Raw genomic sequence first — 18,807 nt, forward strand, 5'->3', positions numbered from 1 at the left:
TGAAATAAATCATTTCACTAAGTCACTTTCTACTTATATTTACTGAGACTGCAAATTAGGCTTTGTACCTTCTTTGAGGACCATAATGATGAAAAATATATGTGTATAATATATATAACATATATGTATGAAAAAATACATATATACAGTAAAAAGTAAGTGTTAGTTGCTCAGTCATGTCCAAGTCTTTGTGATTCTATGGACTATAGCCTGCCAGTCCATGTAGCTTTTGTCCATGGGATTCTCCAGACAAAAATACTGGAGTGGGTTGCCATGCCCTCCTCCAGGGAATCTTCCTGACCCAGGGATCAAACTCAGGTCTCTTGCATTGCAGGTAGAGGCTTTATTGCCTTAGCCATCAGGGAAGCCCACGTATACATATAGTTATCTCCATGCTATTACAGATGCAAAGAAACTCACGTTGGAAAATTCATTTTATTGATAATGGGTTCGGCTGGAGAATTACTTTTCCTTCTCCTGCGATATTAGAAAAACAGCCCCGGTTCTCTTCGTCTCTATCGTGGCTCTTTTCATACTCCACGCTGAAAAACTGGTTGCGGAAGTAATTTTTTTTTGCACAAAACTTAAGGAGCTTAAGTTCTTTCTCTCTTTCCCTCTTTCTCTCTCTCCTTAATTTCCACTTGCTGCCTGGCATTGCGTATTTCGCAGAGTAGGCACTAAATAAATGATGACTGAAGTACAACCCACATGTCAGGAAATAGGTGGCTAACTCACAGAAGGAAGGCAAGTTATAGCCTCTGTTTCTAAAGACCTTCCCCTGTTTCTCTAAGTCCTTGTTATTCAGAGGATGGTCCATGGACCAGCAGCAGTGACACCCCCCGGAAGCCAGTTAGAAATGTATCATCTCGGGCCCGCTCAGCAAATGCCCACCTGCAGATTTGAGAAGCCCTGGTGTTATTCATGGGTATTACTCTTGCCTCTCCAACTAGATTCAGTTCACTGAAAGAACAGATTCCATATTGCCTTGTTTGTCTTTGTAATCCTTCTTCATTGTTTCCCTAACTCTGTGCCCAGAACCTAACACAGGGTTCCAAATGTAATAGGTGCATAATAAATGCTGACTGAGCATTACTCCAAACCCCTTCCTGCAGCAGCTTCCTAGCCTTGTTCTGCCATTTGCCATCCAGTTCAATTTGCCACACATTTGTGGCAGAAATATCCCGACCCTGTTCATGTATGCCATCAGGCATGTCCAGGACCATAGGGTGAAGCCGATGTCATTGGTCATAAAGTCAACTTGCTGCCTTCTGGGATTTCATTGCTAGTGGCTTGGTCTTACCATTTAGTATTGAGGATGGTTTATAAGAGGTGTTTTCTAGAACTGGGATCACAAAGTAATCTGTAGATCAAGTTCAGCCTGCTGCCTGTTTTTTGTAAATGAAGTTTTATTGGAACACAGCCACACCCATTGGTTTATGTATTGTCTGTGGCTTCTTTTCATCCACAAAGGCAAAGTTGAATAGTTTCAACAGGTGAATGGAACCTAAAATATTTACTACACAACCCGTTACATGAAAAGTTGGCCAATTCCTGGTCTGAGAAGATATAGTGAATGTGTGTGTGGCAAGTGCAGTCTCCCTGGGTCACTGGAAGTTGTAACAACCCTGTAAGAGGCAGTTTTCAAAGACACCCTGAAAGGAAACTCCCTGCTGTCTGGTATCCATGCCATCATGTCAAATCCTCCCCTTAAATGTGGGCGGGACCCAGTGACTTACTCTGAACAAACAGATTATGGCCAAAGCAATGGATGTCACTTCTGTGATGCAGTTACTAAAGGCTGTGAGTTCTGTCCCTCGGCCAGTGCTTCCTTGGCTGGCATATTTTGATGAAGCAAGCTGCCATGCTGGAGAGCCCCATGTGGCAAAGAATAGAGGGCCGATAGCCAGCAAGTAACCAAGGCCCTTAGACCAATGGTCTCTAGAACACAGTCCAATCCTCCAAAGACAAGTGTGTGAGTGAGCTTAGATCACTTCCCATCAATCCTTCCGCCCCAGCTGGCACCATGAATGCCCATGAGGTTTCTTTTTCTTCCCCCCCGCTGCACCTCTCGGCATGTGGGATTTTAGTTCCCGGATCAGGGATAGAAGGCATGCCCCTGACATGGAAGCTAGAAGTCTTAACCACTGGACCTCCAGGGAAGCTCCCCCACCCCCACCCCCCCCCCATGAGCTTTCTGATTCACAGAAACTGTATGATAATAAATATTTTAAGCCACTTAGTTGGAGGATACTTTGTTCAGCAGCAACGGATAACTAATTACAGACCCTAACACCACACGGCAGATGGCACAGTCTGCCATCCCATTTCCCAGGGCCTAGAAAGATACTGTCATGGACATTTACTGAAACTGACGGGCCAGGGTCTGAGCCTCTTTCTTGGTACTGGAAAATCCTCGACTGTGGACATCAGCGGTCCCTGTCCCATTAGGGCAGTGTGTTCTAACTCTTCCATGTCATGCCAAGCAAAGAAAACGAATCAGATGTGTCAAGTTCTCTATGAACTCACGTGACTGCTCACTGCCAGAAGGTGCCACAGGCTCTAGCCACTTCAGTCCCACCCTGAGAGGAAGGTCTCAGTAACTTAGCACCCCTATAAGCTGGAAATCTCTACTCACTGGTAGCCCTTGGCAGAAGGTTGCAACTTCGGTTTGGCCAATGTTGAACCTTGAGTGAGTGATGAAAAGATTGGGGGGTCACAAAGGTGTCAGAGGTAGCATCTGATTGGAGCTGATGTAACCAGTGGTGGGGCTACTCTATTTATGTTGCCTGGCCCCTTTTGGTCTTGTTTTAGGCCTGGTTCCCTAGCCTTCTGGTTAATCCCGAGACCCACCCAATATATTTCCAATGAGTTCCTTCCACTTAAGACAGTCAGAATTGGCTCCTAATTGTTTACTACTGAGGACCTCAGCGGATATGTGTGTATCAGTATCATAGCAATATATGGGAAGGACAGAAAATATAGGTGCAAAATGATTGTGGACAGATTCAAGGCTAATAGGTTTTAACCATCTAGGTCTCTAAATGAAAGTCTCATATTTTTGTAATAAAACTTTACTTTTATTTTATTATTATTATTTTTTAAAGTTTACTTTTAATTATGGCTTCCCTGGTGGTTCCGACGGTAAAGCGTCTGCCAGCAATGCAGGAGACCCGGGTTCGATCCCTGGGTTGGGAAGATCCCCTGGAGAAGTAAATGGCAACCCACTCCAGTACTCTTCCCTGGAAAATTCCATTGACTGAGGAGCCTGGTAGGCTATAGTCCATGGGGTCGCAAAGAGTCAGACACGACTGAGCAACTTCACTTTCACTTTAATTATGTATTACAATTGTGCATGGTAGAAGAATTTTGTGATTTTTTCCCCTCATGTCTTTTTGGTAATAATTTTGGCAAATTATTGTTTAGGCTTTTTCCATTTAGAACATCAGAATCACTTTTCTGTGTCTTCATCTTTAATAATGTATATATCTACTTCAGGCTGTGCTTATGCAAGAGGCCTGGAAGGACTGGGTACCAAACTGTGCCCTGTATCTACTGACTGATTCAAGAGGAAGGAGTGCCTGTTCTCTAATTAGTTGTCCACCTTCTTTTGGAGATTCCACGGCCCAGGGGGGCTGCATTAAAAAAATTTTTTTGAACAAATTTGGTAAATGTGCTTCTGATTCCCTTGAGTGGAATTTCTTCAACTAGTTCCTTCATGTTGAGCATTTAGTTTGCTTCCATGCTTGATCTATCAGTATTTCCTGTTGAACTTTTTCAGGCCTTAATTTTTTCAACACTTCATATTTTGCTACTTGGTTCTAATTTTTTGGTGGGAATATGTCAAAAGGCATGAACATCTTTATGTCTCTTTATAAGTATGATCATGCTTCCCTGGTGGCTCAGCTGGTAAAGAATCCCCCTGAAATGTGGGAGACCTGGGCTTGATCCCTGGGTTGGGAAGATCCCTTGGAGAAAGAAATGGCTACCCACTCCAATATTCTTGCCTGGAGAATTCTAAGGACAGAGGAGCCTGGCGGGCTGCAGTTCATGGGGTTGCAGAGAGTTGGACGCTACTGAAGCAACTAAGGACAGTATATAAACATGATAAATTTGTGGCTTTCTAAAATGATGCTGCTGTTTTCTGAAACTTTCAGTATAAGGAAGGGCCTGCTTTACAGAATCCTGAAATTTACACAACTGAAATCATTAATTTCTTCAGGCTGCCTGTTTGGTAAGTAGTCACCCCTATAAAAAGCTTCCAGCAAAATATCAGCTACTTTTCTTCTCTCAGTTATTCCTAAGCATATGTAAAATTCTAAATGGTTCCTCAGTGTACTAACAAGAGAAAATACACCTTCGTAAATAAAACCTTGGTGACTACATTAAAAAAGTTGGATGAGACTTGGAGCTCACTTATTCTACCTTGACTAGCCAACATTTAAATAAAGCTTGGCTTACAATTAACTTCTTACTGTAATATAAGTGGCAGTCTTAGAACAATTTAAATACAATGACATCATGTAATTTACAGTGCATTAGCTTGAAAAAAGTCATCAAGTGCTAGGTTAGAATTATCGGATATTTTTATTAAAGAACAACGGGGCATCTAGTGGCTGGGTAATTGAGGGAGAAATTAGACTGAATGACTATTAGTTCTGGCCAGCCCTTGAGGGCCTTCAATTAAGTCACCATTTACCTACTCTCTTCAAGACAAATAATTCTCTATTCAGCAAGGAATGTTCTTTGCTTATTTGGACAAACAATTACCATCATAATATCTTTGGAAGCAAACAAAACACTAGAATTTATATCATGTAGATTACACACCGTAAAGCTTGATTTTGCCAACTAAATAAAGGATAACTTAAGGAGAAGTGGTGAAAACAAAATAGTAACTTTGGGAGGGGTCGGAGAGCAACGCTTGACCAGTTGTGCCAATCAGTCGACCAAGCAAAGCACTGTTGGGAATTGCAAAGTAGGAAGTCCTATTTTTGACTCTGCTGACCTCAGTGAATAGTTCCTTGTTTTAAAAATGGGCATAATTCACTGCTACCTAATAAAGAGGTCTGTTATGAAAATTAACGAGTCTGCAAAGTGTTTGGACGCCTCTAGAAGCCCTTCCTGGAGAAGGAAATGCAACCCCCTGCAGTATTCTTGCTTGGAGAATCCTGTGGACGGAGGAGCCTGGTGGGCTGCTGTCCATAGTGTCGCACAGAATCGGACACGACTGAAGAGACTTAGCATGCATGCATGCATTGGAGAAGGAAATGGCAACCCACTCTAGTGTTCTTGCCTGAAGAATCCCAGGGACAGAGCAGCCTGGTGGGGTCGCACAGAGTAGGACACGACTGAAGCGACTTAGCAGCAGCAGCAGCAGAAGCCCTTCCTAAATACAACTTGTAATTTCGCGTTCCTGCTCTCCGATGACACGCCACTCTTTATTAGCACTCCTAATAAATCAGTGACACCTTCTGCCAACCGAGGTTCACTTTTAAGACCTCATAAAATTACTTAATAAGACACTCCCGGGTTTAAGTGGGAGACTTTCCCTTTAGAAATGGTTTCAACATAACTCTGAAGGATGCGGAACAGTTGGGTCATCAAGAGGGAGGCGGCAAACAGGGCCCTGTCCCGGGGCACGAGCTCGAGCAGAACCCGGGCAAGCCCCGGACGGCACAGTCACGGACCCGATTTGGGCTCCGGGAGCCGGGGCGGTCCTGCTGGTCTCGGGGGTCCGCCGACCGGGCTCGTGGCTGCCCCAGCGGGGCTCGATTGCTTTCGCCTGGATGGGAAGCGGCCCGGCCGCGCCAGAGGCGACCCAACGGTGGCGGGGGCGGGGCGACGGCAACAAAAAGAACTCAGGTAGGAGGAGAGTCAGCCGGCCGGGCGGGCGGGGCTACACGGCGGGCTCCCGGCAGAGGCGGGGACGCCAGCCGCCGGCCGGCCAGCAGCCGGCGATCTTCCTCCGACCGCGCGCGTCCCACTGGCAGCCTGGACCAGGTGCCCGGACCCGCGCGGCTCCGCCCCCTTGACAGGCCCCGCCCTCGCGCGCTCTGGCTCCGCCCCCTCGCTGCACCGCCCGCGTGCTCCGTCTCGCTCTCCGGCCCCGCCCCCTCGCCCGGCCCCGCCCTCCGCGCCGCGCTCGCGCTCCGGCCCCGCCCCCTCGCAGCACCGCCCGCGCGCAGCGTCTCGCGCCGGCCCGGCCCGCCCGCAGGGAAACAGCCGCGAGAGCAGCGGCCTCGGCGGCCGGCACTGCGCTCTCACCCCCCGCGCCGCATCGTCCGCGGCCTCGGCGCCTCGTCCTGGGCCCGCGCTCCGGCTAACGTTCTCTCGGGGCCTCCGGGGCCCGCCGCCCACCCACTGCCCCGGCTGCGAGCCCCCCAACCGTCGCGCTCCCTCCGTCTGGGCGCGCGGCCGGCCGCCTGCTTCCGGGGCGGGCGGACTGGGCGCCTGGTGCCGGCGGCCGCCGCCACAGCGCCCCCGGGAAGCGGAGGAGTAAGGAGAGAGGAGGCGGAGGCGGCCGCAGGCTGAGTCGCGGCCGGGATGTCCGGGCAGCCGCCGCCGCCGCCGCCGCCGCAGCCACAACAACAGCAGCAGCAGCAGCTCCCGCCGCCCCCGCCGGCGGCCGCGGCCCCGGTGCCCGGAGTCCTGCCGGCGCCCCCGGCCGTCAGCGCCGGCTCGTCTCCGGCCGGCTCGCCCGGCGGCGGCGGCGGCGGCGGCGCGGGCGGCGGCTTGGGGGCCGCGGCGGCCGCCCTGCTCCTGCACCCGCCGCCGCCGCCGCCGCCGCCGCCGCCCCCGGCCACCGCGGCCCCGCCGCCGCCGCCGCCGCCCCCGCCACCGCCGCCGCCCGCCTCGGCGGCCACCCCCGCGGGCGCGCCCCCCGTGCCCCCTGGCCTCGCCGCGGGCCCCGGCCCGGCCGGAGGCGCCCCGGCCCCGGCCCCGGCGGCGGGCGGCAGCGCCGCGGCGCCCTTCCCGCACGGGGACTCGGCCCTGAACGAGCAGGAGAAGGAGCTGCAGCGGCGGCTGAAGCGCCTCTACCCGGCCGTGGACGAGCAGGAGACGCCGCTGCCGCGGTCCTGGAGCCCGAAGGACAAGTTCAGCTACATCGGCCTGTCTCAGAACAACCTGCGGGTGCACTACAAAGGTGCGGGGCGTGCGCGGGGAGCCGGGGCCCGCGGCCCGCCCGCTGCTCCGGGGCCGGGCTCGGGGTCCGTGGGGGGCGATCGCGGGGAGGGGGCGGAGGGGTAAGGCTCCCTGCGTGTAGAGTGGGAGCTGGTAATCCCAGGCCGGGTGCAGGATACCTCGGGGGAATCCAGGATGACAGGACATAACTCGCTTTCTGACTGTCTTTTGAGATAAATCGTCGGGCCGGGATGGAGGAAATCTGTGGGTTTCCAGTTGGGTTTACATTGTTCTCCAGGTGGTGGTGGGTCAGGCGCTCTCCTCTTACGTGGGGGGCGGGTGGGGGGAGTGGGAAGAGAGGCACGATTCTGGGGTATTAATTTCTAATCAAGGGAGAGCAGGGACGTATTGGGGGGGGGAGGAGTGATCCGTGGAGGGTTTTGCCCCAAATTAGGCCAGATATTGTCTAGGGGAGACGACAAAAGGACCGGCGACCGAAGTTTGTCGTCCGTGTTATCTCTATAAAAGCAACTGGAGGGTGAGAGAGGTTGAAACCTCAGGAAGACGTGTTTTCTTGGGGCAGCAGAAACCTAGCACTACCGATTGGAAATGACCTATATTTGTGTGTTGGCGTTATATAAAGTCTCGTGGAAAACAGGGATTTGTTTAAAAAAAAACAACAACAACGTATTTTAGTGTTTTAAAGAAAATTGGCTTCCGTTTCCACCTGCAGTTTAAAAAAGAAAAAGGCCTTAGGCTAGTGCTCTTGGGTCCCTCCTCCCCTCACCTCTCTCCTATGTTAAAACAAAGCTTTAAGCAGATTAATTGTATATAAAATTATTAATTGCCATGGGAATTTTTGAAATGTAGTCCAAATTAATAGCATGCATCAAGTTTACATGTCTGGGGTGGGGGGGGGAATCAATCCATTATATCAGTCAATCTGAAAACAAATCCAGTTTTTTAGGCCCCAAACCTGCTGCTTTTACATTCAAAGCAGCCTCATTTTTGATTGGCTTCAAAGGGAGGGTCTTACTCAGATCCTAGTGACATGAATATAGAGGGTATAAACAACCATTGTGGTGAAATTCTTAAAGTTTACTGGACTGAAATTTGAGAAGAACCTTGATAAATAAGTTACTATTTAATCAGAAAGGAGAATAGCCACAGAAATCTTCCAAATGATTTGGCAGCAAAGAATATGCACAAAAATAGGCCTTGTTGAATATTTCTTCCTTTTATCCGTAGATCCAGAGAAGAGCTTTCAATTTTAAATGCTATGGTTCTTCTAAATGACTGAAAATTTCAAAATATCAGACCTTTGTTTTTTTTATGTTAGGATATTTTGTTAATACCCTCCTCTGAAGGCTATTTCTTAATTTTGTGTTTTGTGTGAACAGTGCTCTAATGAAGTGTTCACTTCTGATCAGACTACCAGAATGCTTTTTGTTAACTTGAAATTTGATGGTTGATAGTTAGCTTATAAAATCAGAGACAGAAGATACAGGGTATTACTGAACAAAGAATTCTAGCTTTCTGAATCCTGCCATCATTTGTGATTTTAGGCATATTACCACGCAGGGCCTCAGTTTCTTTCTCTGAGTGATGAGAGAGTTGAACTAGGTGGTTGGTTGGTAAGGAAATTTCCAGCTCTGAATTTCCATGGTATCTGAGGTTTGTGATTATAGTTTATTTAGCACTGTAACATGCCTTGACTAGTTTTACTAACTCCTTTGACTTAAAATTGTTGATTCGGGTCAGGGAAAAGTACAACTTATGTGAAATTGGTTGGAGTTTGGAATATTTATGACACTGCTGTCTCAATTATTTTTCCTGTTGGCTTCTTTATTACTTTCTGTTGTGTAATACTAAGATTCACTTTCTGGAAACTTCACTATTTTGTAAACATAAACCATTATTTTTGGAAAAAAAGATTTTGCTGTTTGTCATCCTTTCCTCCCCCTTTTTCTTTCTTTTCTTTGTCTCTCCCTTCCCCCCGTCACAAACACAGGCCCCCTTCCCCGCTCTGCCTCTTCCTCCTCTTGTTATTTTAGTGTGTGCACGTGTGTTTTTCCTGTTTTTTCTGTGTGCCTTCTGAGTGGACCACGCAAGAATTTACTGGGCATCTGAGCAAAGGAGAAGTGTCATAGGCAGTGGTAATCAAACCTCAAGGCACAAAATAACATTGAAGACTACTGTTCATAAAGCATTTTTTGCATGCTGTAAAATTTCAAAAGATTGAAGGTAATTATTTTCCAGAATGGTGAGGATTTTCCCTACCTTTGAAATAGAAATTTCTTTTGCTCTGACTGTATTCTGATTTGAAGATGTAGTTCTTCTCAATAGGAATTAACTCTTTTTGGAAGCTGTGGGGCTCCTTAAGTGATTTGAGGGAATTGATGTTAAACAACGCCAGCCATGCAGACAAAGTTGATTAGATTGAAGGGGAATTGGGTGTGTTTACCCTGTTAAAATTTTTAAAAAGACTTCTTGCTTAGCAGTCATACACCAACTGTTGAAATCCTTAAACATGGCCCCTTTTATTTTTAAAATTCTTGTTAGCTTTGAATAAATACAAATATGACAAGTTTAGACCTAGGTTATAATGATAAGTTTATTCCAGCTTAAAGCATTTTAACAAATATGACAGTAGGTTTGATCATTCTGGATGTTTCAGTTGCAGGTTGGAGTTTTGAGTTTGTGAAGTTACCACAGCCTGGATACTTTGTGAAGCTTTCTGGTACATACACCAAGAGCACGTTATTGGATTTGGATAAGATGGTAGAGCTCTCATTTAAGACGAGAGAAAGTGGGAACACCTGGGGGTACAGCCTCCCCGTCACAAGCAAGCCAGGAATGGAAGCCAGTTTTCACCGATTCTGAATTTACTGTTCTTGCCACCATACCGTATTGCCCGTTTCAGTTTGTATGGGACTTAATTGTCTCAACTAGATCAAATCCAGTGATCACATTTAGAACTTTCTGGAGAATAGTTGACTTTGAAGAATAGTTGATGTTGAAAGTACTTCCTCTGGAGAAAGTGCTACCTGGAGCAGACTTAGTGCTGTGGAAGAGTCCAGACACCTGGATTATACTGATTTAGGGCAGTTTAGAAGAAACGTGAAAGTTGGGAATGATAGGAAGAAGTAAATAGTGAGTGTCACCTTCAAATTGAAGCATTATTAACAGTAACCAAATAGGTTGAACTTTTGGTATGCCCAGCTTCCCTCCCCCTCAGTATCACCAGTCATTAGACCTTTAACACTTCCTAAATTTAATTGCCTATGTAATTTCTTGCACTTCTTTAGGTAGAACAAATATCTCAACATATATTTGCTTGCTTACAAATACAAATGTCTTTTGAGATTTATGGGAGGTGATACAGAAAATGTTCTTTAAAATCAAGGCATTTAAAAATTGAGTTTTTCCCCTCCCCAAAAAACTTGCTTTGCCAAAATTTTGCTTTAAGAATGCTAGTTGAGGGGATTTCCCTTTCCATGCAGGGTTGGATCCCTAATCTGGGAGCTAAGATCTCAGATGCCTCAGGGCCAGAAAACCAAAAGGTAAATAGAAGCAACATTGTAACAAATTCAATGAAGACTTTAAAAATGGTCCACATCAAAGAAAATCTGCTTTTTTTTTTTTTAAGGGAGTACTTGTTGATAACTGCAAGAATTAAGTGATCTGATAATCATATGATTTTTTTGTAGTAATGATTTATTAAGCAATTGATGTATATATAGTGCTTGTTTTGTTAGTCACTAAGTCAGGTCCGACTCTTTGAGACCCCATGGACTGTAGCCCACCAGGCTCCTCTGTCCCAAGATTTCCAAGGCAAGAATACTGGAGTGGATTGTCATTTCCTTCTTCAGAACTACCCAACCCAGGGATTGTGTGTACTGAGGAGAAGGTGGGAGGAGTGTCCACTGCAGGCTGCGTGGGCAGGGGTGAAGCTGGTTGGGTCAGGGACAGCTTCTTGAAGGGGATGAGGCCAGTGGTCAGTCTTAAAAGATGGGTACGATACAGGGGAGGAGGGGCTGGACATTACAAGGGAAAAGGCATAAACAAAAGTGTAGAGGCGAGAATTATTCTAAATGTTTGGATTTGCAAGCAATATGAGGTTGTTGGAATTTAAGTGTGTGACAAGGAACAGCTGGGAAAAGATCCAGCAGGGCCTTACAGAATATTTCATTGAGCTTGGATCTTATTCTGTAGGAGAAGAAGAATCAAAGGATTTTAAATAGGAAGTGACTGGCTCATTTTGATCTTTGTCAGATTACACAACTAATTGGAAGATGGATTCAGGGACCCTAAGACTGGAAGTGGCAGACTCGTTCAGAAGGCTGTTGCAGACCATAGAAGGAATAAGGACCTGAATTGGTTGGTCAGTGTTGGGTGGAGAGAAAAAAAGACATAATCTGTGATCTGTACTGAAGTCACCCTCACAGGATATGGTGGAATGATTTAGAAAAAAAATCAAGGCCAATGCTGAGTGTCTAGCCCTGTTAATTTTTTTTGCAGTGAATCGTGAAGTAAATGATGATGGCAAGGAAATATTACAGCATATTTAGAGATAAGTAAAAATGTGAATCTCAGCCATGTGATCTGACTTCACATAAACCAGAAGAAGCCAAAGAAATAGCATTAGAGAAAGAACAGAGAGCGGTCTTCTGGAGTCAGTGAGGTACAGTGGAAGCGCGCAGCTGGAGCTCATGGTTTTTCACTTGAATGTTAAGGCGACGGCGACAGTGCTAGTTTCTGGTTGTTGTCTTCTCTTCCCTACTAGCTGGTTTGTCCTTTTTCCTATTTTAAGCTCCCAAGAGCCTTTTCAGCTTGGCCTAGCTAATTGCCATCGTTCTCAGTTGGACAGATCTCCTCATTATTTGCTGTGGTGCGGATCGGCGGCCCTCTCGTGGGCGCTCGTCCGTGTTGAGTCCGCTGTAGGGTGTGATGGTTGTTCCGGAATGTCCTCCTGGCACAAGGGGAGCGTGGGCCCCCCTTGTTTCAGTAGGGACAGCGTGGGGGGCAGTTTCTCCTCGGAAGGGCAGGCACGTACCACCATGGACGGGATCCCGGGGGAGAGGTCGAGGTCATGACTGACTTGGGAGTCACCACTAGCTGGTGGTCGGAACTCAAGTGTCTGAGAGAGAAAGTCAAGTGAGAAGAGCAGGGGGCCAGAGATTGGATCCTGAGCCACACCGACTCCGAAGACTGGAGGGAGCGGAGGAAGAGGAGTTCAGAGGCACCTGCGCAGAGGGGAGGCTGGGGTCACACGGGGCAGAGGAGGAGTGTCAGGATGAGGAGGTGAGCTCTAGCGACAGAGGCCACAGACAGCTTTAGTGAGACAGGCACAGCAGAGTTTCCGCTGGACTTGTAAGTTAGGTCGTTGTGACCTTTGGCAGAGCAGTGCGATTTGGGTGATGGGGGCAGAAATCAGGGTAAATCGAAGGGACCAAGCGGAAGGTACGGTGAATGCAAATTCTTCTTGAGAAATGTAGGCGAGGAAAGAGATACCTGGAGTATCTGAGTACCTGGAGGGGAATGGAGGATAGAGCCGATTTTTTGTTTTTTCTTTGTTGTAGCTGATGTTGGAGTTACATCGATCTGAAATTTTTGGATTTGAAAATTAGCTTCTGACATCAGCATATATGATGAAAATCCACATAATTAAAATTGTCCCTGAAAATCCTTTGGAAAGTACTGTGTTAGAGACTACTGTGTCATTTCTAAGTAGGTCTCATTTTAATCTGGTTGTGGGTATAAAACTGAAGCGACAGAAGTTAGGTGACAGTGTGATGTTAGCGCGAGGTATGGAGTCCCAATAAATGTCTACAGGATTTAAATAGTAAGATAAATAGTAACGAGACCTGATTTTATTACCTTAAACTAAGGGGGGAAAAAGTTCACTATACTCTCCACCAACGCCAGTGCATCACTGACAATGGTTTATACACAGAGGCGTATAGTTTCATGAAATGTATGCATTTGGGGGACACTGTGCCCTTATAGGGAGAAGGCAATGGCACCCCACTCCAGTCCTCTCGCCTGGAAAATCCCATGGACGGAGGAGCCTGGTAGGCTGCAGTCCTTGGGGTCTCGAAGACTCAGACATGACTGAGCGACTTCACTTTCACTTTTAAGCATTGGAGAAGGAAATGGCAACCCACTCCAGTATTCTTGCCTGGAAAATCCCAGGGACGGGGTCACACAGAGTCGGACACGACTGAAGTGACTTAGCAGCAGCAGCAGTGGCCTTATAGCTTGAAGGGAAGGAGAGTAAAGAGAAGGATGAAAATACGAGCTTGGGAGGCTAACATTGCGGACGTGGAGGGAGGAAAGTGGTTCAGAAGCTGAAGGTGCTTGGCCTTGAAGAGGGGAGAAATACATACTGGCCCTTGGATAATAGTGAAAGAGGCCACCAGTCAGCAGTGAGGGAGCGGAGAGGAGAACATAACCGCGTGTGACAGTGGAGTCCCATTTAAGTCGCGTTTCGTGAGACAGGATGCGAGGCAGTGTGCTCACTGAGCTCAGATAGAGGACTTAAAGCCTAAAGTGGACGGTGAGGGTGTGAGCCATGTCCATCATTCTGAAGATGTCTGTGTGGTGTGGATAACAGTGGGGGTCCCCGCTGACGTCATTTGTTCACGGAGGTGACTGTTTGCAAGATGTTTGGACTTGTATTCGGCAAAGGCTAGCCGCCCGGTGCAGGAGTGGGGAAGATGGCTTGTAACATTGATTTAGGCTGTGGTTTTGCTGCCCGGCTGTGATGGAAGGGTAGGCATATGAAGGAAATCAAGATATTTGAGCACTTTAAAATAATTACAATGTATATTGTCCTGAAAGAGGAAAAACAAACAAGAAAGAGTTCAGTGAGCTGACATTTCCCTGGGTTTTGAAGTGCAGAAGTGAGTTCTTTAGAAAGGGGAGAGGATAGGAGGGTGTGTCCTGGGGAAGACTAGGCCTTGCCACTGTAATGCCAGAATTGAGTTGCTGGGAAAACCTCATGTTTTCCACAGAATTGCCCACTAAAAGTAACAGGGCTTCTGGGAAAAATAGGGCTGGGGCAGACCACTTAAAACCTGTGGAACTTTGTAACCAGAGCACTACAAAAATAACAGTTCTAATAAAATACAAGCCTGGTTAAATTTCCACTCCCGCCTGTGCCCGGTATCAAAGGCTGCTGATCCCTCCTAGCCTTCAACCCGCAGGCTTGGGTCTTCCCTGTTAGCGATGTAAGTTCCTGTTTAATCAAAAATAAGCATCTGGGGTTTTCCTGGTGGCTCAGTGGTAAGGAATCTGCCTGCCAGTGCAGGAGACACGGGTTCGATCCCTGATCCAGGAAGACCCCACCTGCCTTGGAGTAACTAAGCCCATGCACCTCATCTACCGAGCCTGTGCTCTGGAGCCCGGGAGCCGCAACTCCTGGAGCAGGAATGCTCTAGAGCCTCTCCACAGCAAGAGAAACCGCTGCGGTGAGAGCCCCTCACACTGCCGGGGAGAGTGGCCCCGCTCTGCACAGCTAGAGACAGCCTGCGCCGCAGTGAGGACCCGGTGCCGCCAAAAAGCAATAAATAGATTACATTATTTTTAAAGGTGAACCTTAATACAAGCACCCCCCCCAAACTTTAAATGTTTTCTTTTGTATTGGGGTATAGCCAGTTGACAATGTTGTCATGGTTTCAGGCGACTAGCAAAGGGACTCAGCCGTACATACACGTGTATTCATTCTCTCCCAACCCCCCCATCCAGGACAGCACATAAGGTTGAGCAGAGTTCCGCGTGCTATGCAGGAGGTTCTTGGTGGTTATCCGTTTTAAGTATAGCAGTGTGTACCTGAGCTTCCCAAAGTCCCTAACCATCCCGCCCGCCTGCCACAACCATAAGTTTGTTTTCTAAGTCTTTCTGTTTTGTTTGTAAGTTCATTTGTATCATTTCTTTTCAGACTCCACATGTAAGGGATGCCCGTTCAGTATTTCTCCTTCCCTGTTTGACTGACTTCACTTGGTATGACACTCTTTGGGTCCATCCATGCTGCTGCAAATGGCATTCTTTCATTCTTTTTAACGGCAGAGTAATATTCCACGGCACATGTGTTCCACATCTTCTTTATCCTTTCCTCTGCCAGTGGACATTTAGGTTGCTTCCGTGTCTTGGCTGTTGTAAACAGTGCTACAGTGAATATTGGGGTGCATGGTTTTCTTTTGGATGATGTTTTTCTCCAGATACATGCCCCAGAGTAGGATTGCAGGTCGTATGGTGGCTCTATTTATAGTTTTTTAAGGAACTTTCATATTATTCTCCATAGTGGCTTTCCCAGTTTACATTCTCACCAGCAGTTGCAAGAGGGTTCCCTTCTTTCCACACCCTCTCCAGCATTTTTTATTTGTGGATTTTTTGATGATAGCCATTCTGAGCAGTGTGAAGTGACATCTCATTGTAGTTTTGGTTTAGTACATATTTTTTAAAAATTACTTGGGAGGAAGGTTGGGGGTGATCCCAGGATAGAATGTAAAATGTGACAAAGCAATCTAACTACATTGCAAATGTATGAAACAGTCTCAGGAAAGGAGGGAAAAGGCACTGACATAAATAAACAAGTTCCTGGAAATCAGAGTCTGTAAAACTAAAAAGGTAAATGAAAGTAGATAAGCGCTGAATTCTTGTTGATAAGCTGTACCTCAGGGGGATATGGGTTAACAGTTCTGATGCTGTTATCAACGTAAACTGGAATTTAACGATTCAATCAATGGATGGTGGACAGTAGGAGCTAGGTTTCTCAGCATTGAAGTTGTTAGAATGATCCATGTGATAATAGATTAGAGTTGGTTGTTTAGTTTAATATGTGCACAGATAATTACATAAAAAGTATAGATGTGTATAGTGAAGTGAAAGTGTCAGTGTCCGACTCGGCGACCCCATGGACTGTAGCCTGCCAGGCTCCTCGGTCCATGGGATTCTCCAGGCAAGAATACTGGCGTGGGTTTCCATTTCCTGCTTCAGGGCGTCTTCCCAGCCCAGGGATCGAACCCAGGTCTCTTATGTCTCCTGCATTGGCAGGTGGGTTCTTTACCACGGTGCCTGGGAAGCCCAACAGTGAGCATACCTAAGTACCTAGATCTTGGATTCTAATGCCATTTGTCCATAAAAGGAGTCAGGGCTCCTTAGAGACATGACTGATTCTGGGACTGGGGCAGGAAATATGCCAGATGAGCTTCCAGCATCTTGCATTGCCAGAAAGTAACAAACAAAAACACACAAATGGAGGTGTATCAGAGTGCCGGCGCAGCCAACTGAAAAAGCACCCAGTGGCTGAATGGGGCATAGCTGAGTAGCAGAAGACATGAACTGTAACCCGAAGTGGAAAATAAGTAGGCATGAGATGCATGAATCCATGTGGATATAAACAGAGAAGAAGTGTTGTAGCACTTTTGGTCTGTGCTGCTGTCGAATTTGTCCCAGACGGCTTAATATGGTGGTTAGTAGAGCACTTTCTGAAGCCACGAAATACCAGGGACGATAGGAATACACTTCCGTAGGAATCCCAGCTCTTTTGGTTTAGGGCCTTTTGTGTATTGCTAAAATTTGCCCTTTAATTCATTAATGAACTGGGAAAAGCTGTTATGAACCTAATGACTTCTTTATTATGCTGACATCATTCCCGTATTTATCAAGTGCACGTGAGCTAATTTGTATTCAAGAAATGTGTTTAGTACCAAGACAGACTTTATTAGAATTTAATATTTCTGCGGTGGAGTAGTTTCAGGTGTCTGAATGTCTGGTGATGTCTGAATCCAGAGCATGGCTCCAGGAAGAATGGTCAAAATTAGAGTGGAAGTCCATGGGGAGAAAAGAGGTCCAGGAATTGAAATGCAGAAACAATAAAATAATCACAACTGAGCGTTCTGTGTGTGAATGTGGTATGCAGGGTCTATAAACAAGGTTAGACTGAGTCAGAGAGATCAGAGAAAGAACAGTTGAGGAAGTAAAGCTTGAGCTGAGATAGAAAGGCTGAGAAGGAAGGGCACCGCTCTCCAGTTCGAGGGAGTTGCGTGGCCCTGCCCGGCCTGGCCAGGGTGGTTGGAGCAGAAAGGAGGAGGTGGGAGACGAAGAGGGAGGGAGAGGTCAGACAGGGTTTTCAGGAAGTTTATCTTCTTCTCGGCTGAAAGGGGAAGATGTTCGTTTACTGAAGGCTAGTGGTACAAGGAAGACCGAGGTAAGTTTTCAGAGAGGCACTTGGCTGCTCATTGGAGAGTGGCGGGTTCTAGGGGTGGGGGCACTTTTCAGAACCATCCAGGTGAATGCAGTCAGCAGATTGTGTGCAGGGGAGGAGCTGACCTTGCTAGAGTCCCGAAGCAACACATGTATTTTCTTCTTGAACCATCCAGAAAACACTTAACGTTGAAGACTGTGGTTTTAAAAATGTGCACTTCGGTAGTGTGAGGTTACACTTTGGTCGTCACAAAATTTAAGGTAATAAACTTCCTGCCAACAAACCTTATTAGAAATAGGCCCTTTGCTATGATATTACTAGTCTTACCTAAAAATAGTATGCATCCTTTTAATCTTACATCTCGCCTTTTTCCCGGGTCTTTACCTTTTAAAGTTAATTTTAAAATGAAACAAATTCTTTTAACCTTTACAGAATTCTTCTATAGTGTCTTGGTAGAGCATAATGAATATACTAGTCTTGGAGATTTATGATTGTGTAATTCTTTACAGTTACTTTTGCACAGTAGTAAAACGTAGGGGATTTTAATTCAGATATGGATTTAATGCATGATTCTACCAATTCAGGGCAAGTTATATTACCTCCATAAGAATTTCTTCATTTTTAAAAATGAGGTTAAATTATACCTATTTCACAGATTTTGAATGAGAAAAATCTGTACAAAAGCACCTAATGCTTTGAGAGATTGTTTACCCTCAAATATTAGTTTTCTTTTTCTTTTCTCATAGAAGTAACTTAAATAGGAGGTGGGAGTACTTGTGAAGTGATTCCAGAATGCGAGTGTAACTAAATCCTTCCTGTGGGTTCAGGGCTCACCCTGGATCAGGCTTCTTGAATTTAAATCCCAGCACAGATCCTGGTTTGGGACGCTCACTCAGCAGTGAGCCCTGAGTTTCTTCCTTTGGCTTCCTCAAGGGTGAAATGGTGATAAATGGTACCTACTTCATGGGTTGTTTGGAACCTGAAATGAGCTAATAAACACAATGCTTTTATTTACTTATTTGCCGTTTTCAAAATTGAAGTACAGTTAATTTACATTGTGTCAGATGTGCAGCATGGTAATCCAGTTATACATGCATATAAACTTTTTAGATTCTTTTCCTTTGTAGGTTATGACAAGATATTGAATACAGTTCTCTGGGCTATACAGTAGGTCCTTGTTTATGTTTTATGTATCAGTTCAGTTCAGTCGCTCAGTCGTGTCCGACTGTCTGCGACCCCATGAACCGCAGCATGCCAGGCCTCCCTGTCCATCACCAACTCCTGGAGTTTACTCAAACTCATGTCCATTGAGTCGGTAATGTTTTATGTATGGTAGTTTGTATATGTTAATCTCAAACTCCTAATATATCAACCCCAGCCCCATCCCTTTTACTAACTGTAAGTTCTGTCAATACAGTGCTTTTAGAATTGTGCCTTTCACATAGTATTAAATATGTATCATCTATTATCACATA

The 18,807-nt window shown here is 46.3% G+C and overlaps 1 protein-coding gene across 1 annotated transcript in view; it reads left to right on the plus strand.

Moving 5' to 3' along the window:
* Positions 1-6,424: 6,424 nt before the first annotated feature.
* The window catches only part of RANBP9 (RAN binding protein 9), a 70,254-nt gene continuing 57,871 nt past the window's right edge, over positions 6,425-18,807 (plus strand). The window contains exon 1 of the mRNA XM_065912675.1: positions 6,425-7,144. Within this exon, the coding sequence (XP_065768747.1) occupies positions 6,544-7,144 (601 nt within the window). The 5' untranslated portion in view covers positions 6,425-6,543. The remainder of the gene's footprint in view (positions 7,145-18,807) is intronic.

The sequence above is a fragment of the Muntiacus reevesi genome, chromosome 20 (assembly GCF_963930625.1).
Source record: "Muntiacus reevesi chromosome 20, mMunRee1.1, whole genome shotgun sequence".
In the NCBI taxonomy this organism is placed as follows: Eukaryota; Metazoa; Chordata; class Mammalia; order Artiodactyla; family Cervidae; genus Muntiacus; species Muntiacus reevesi.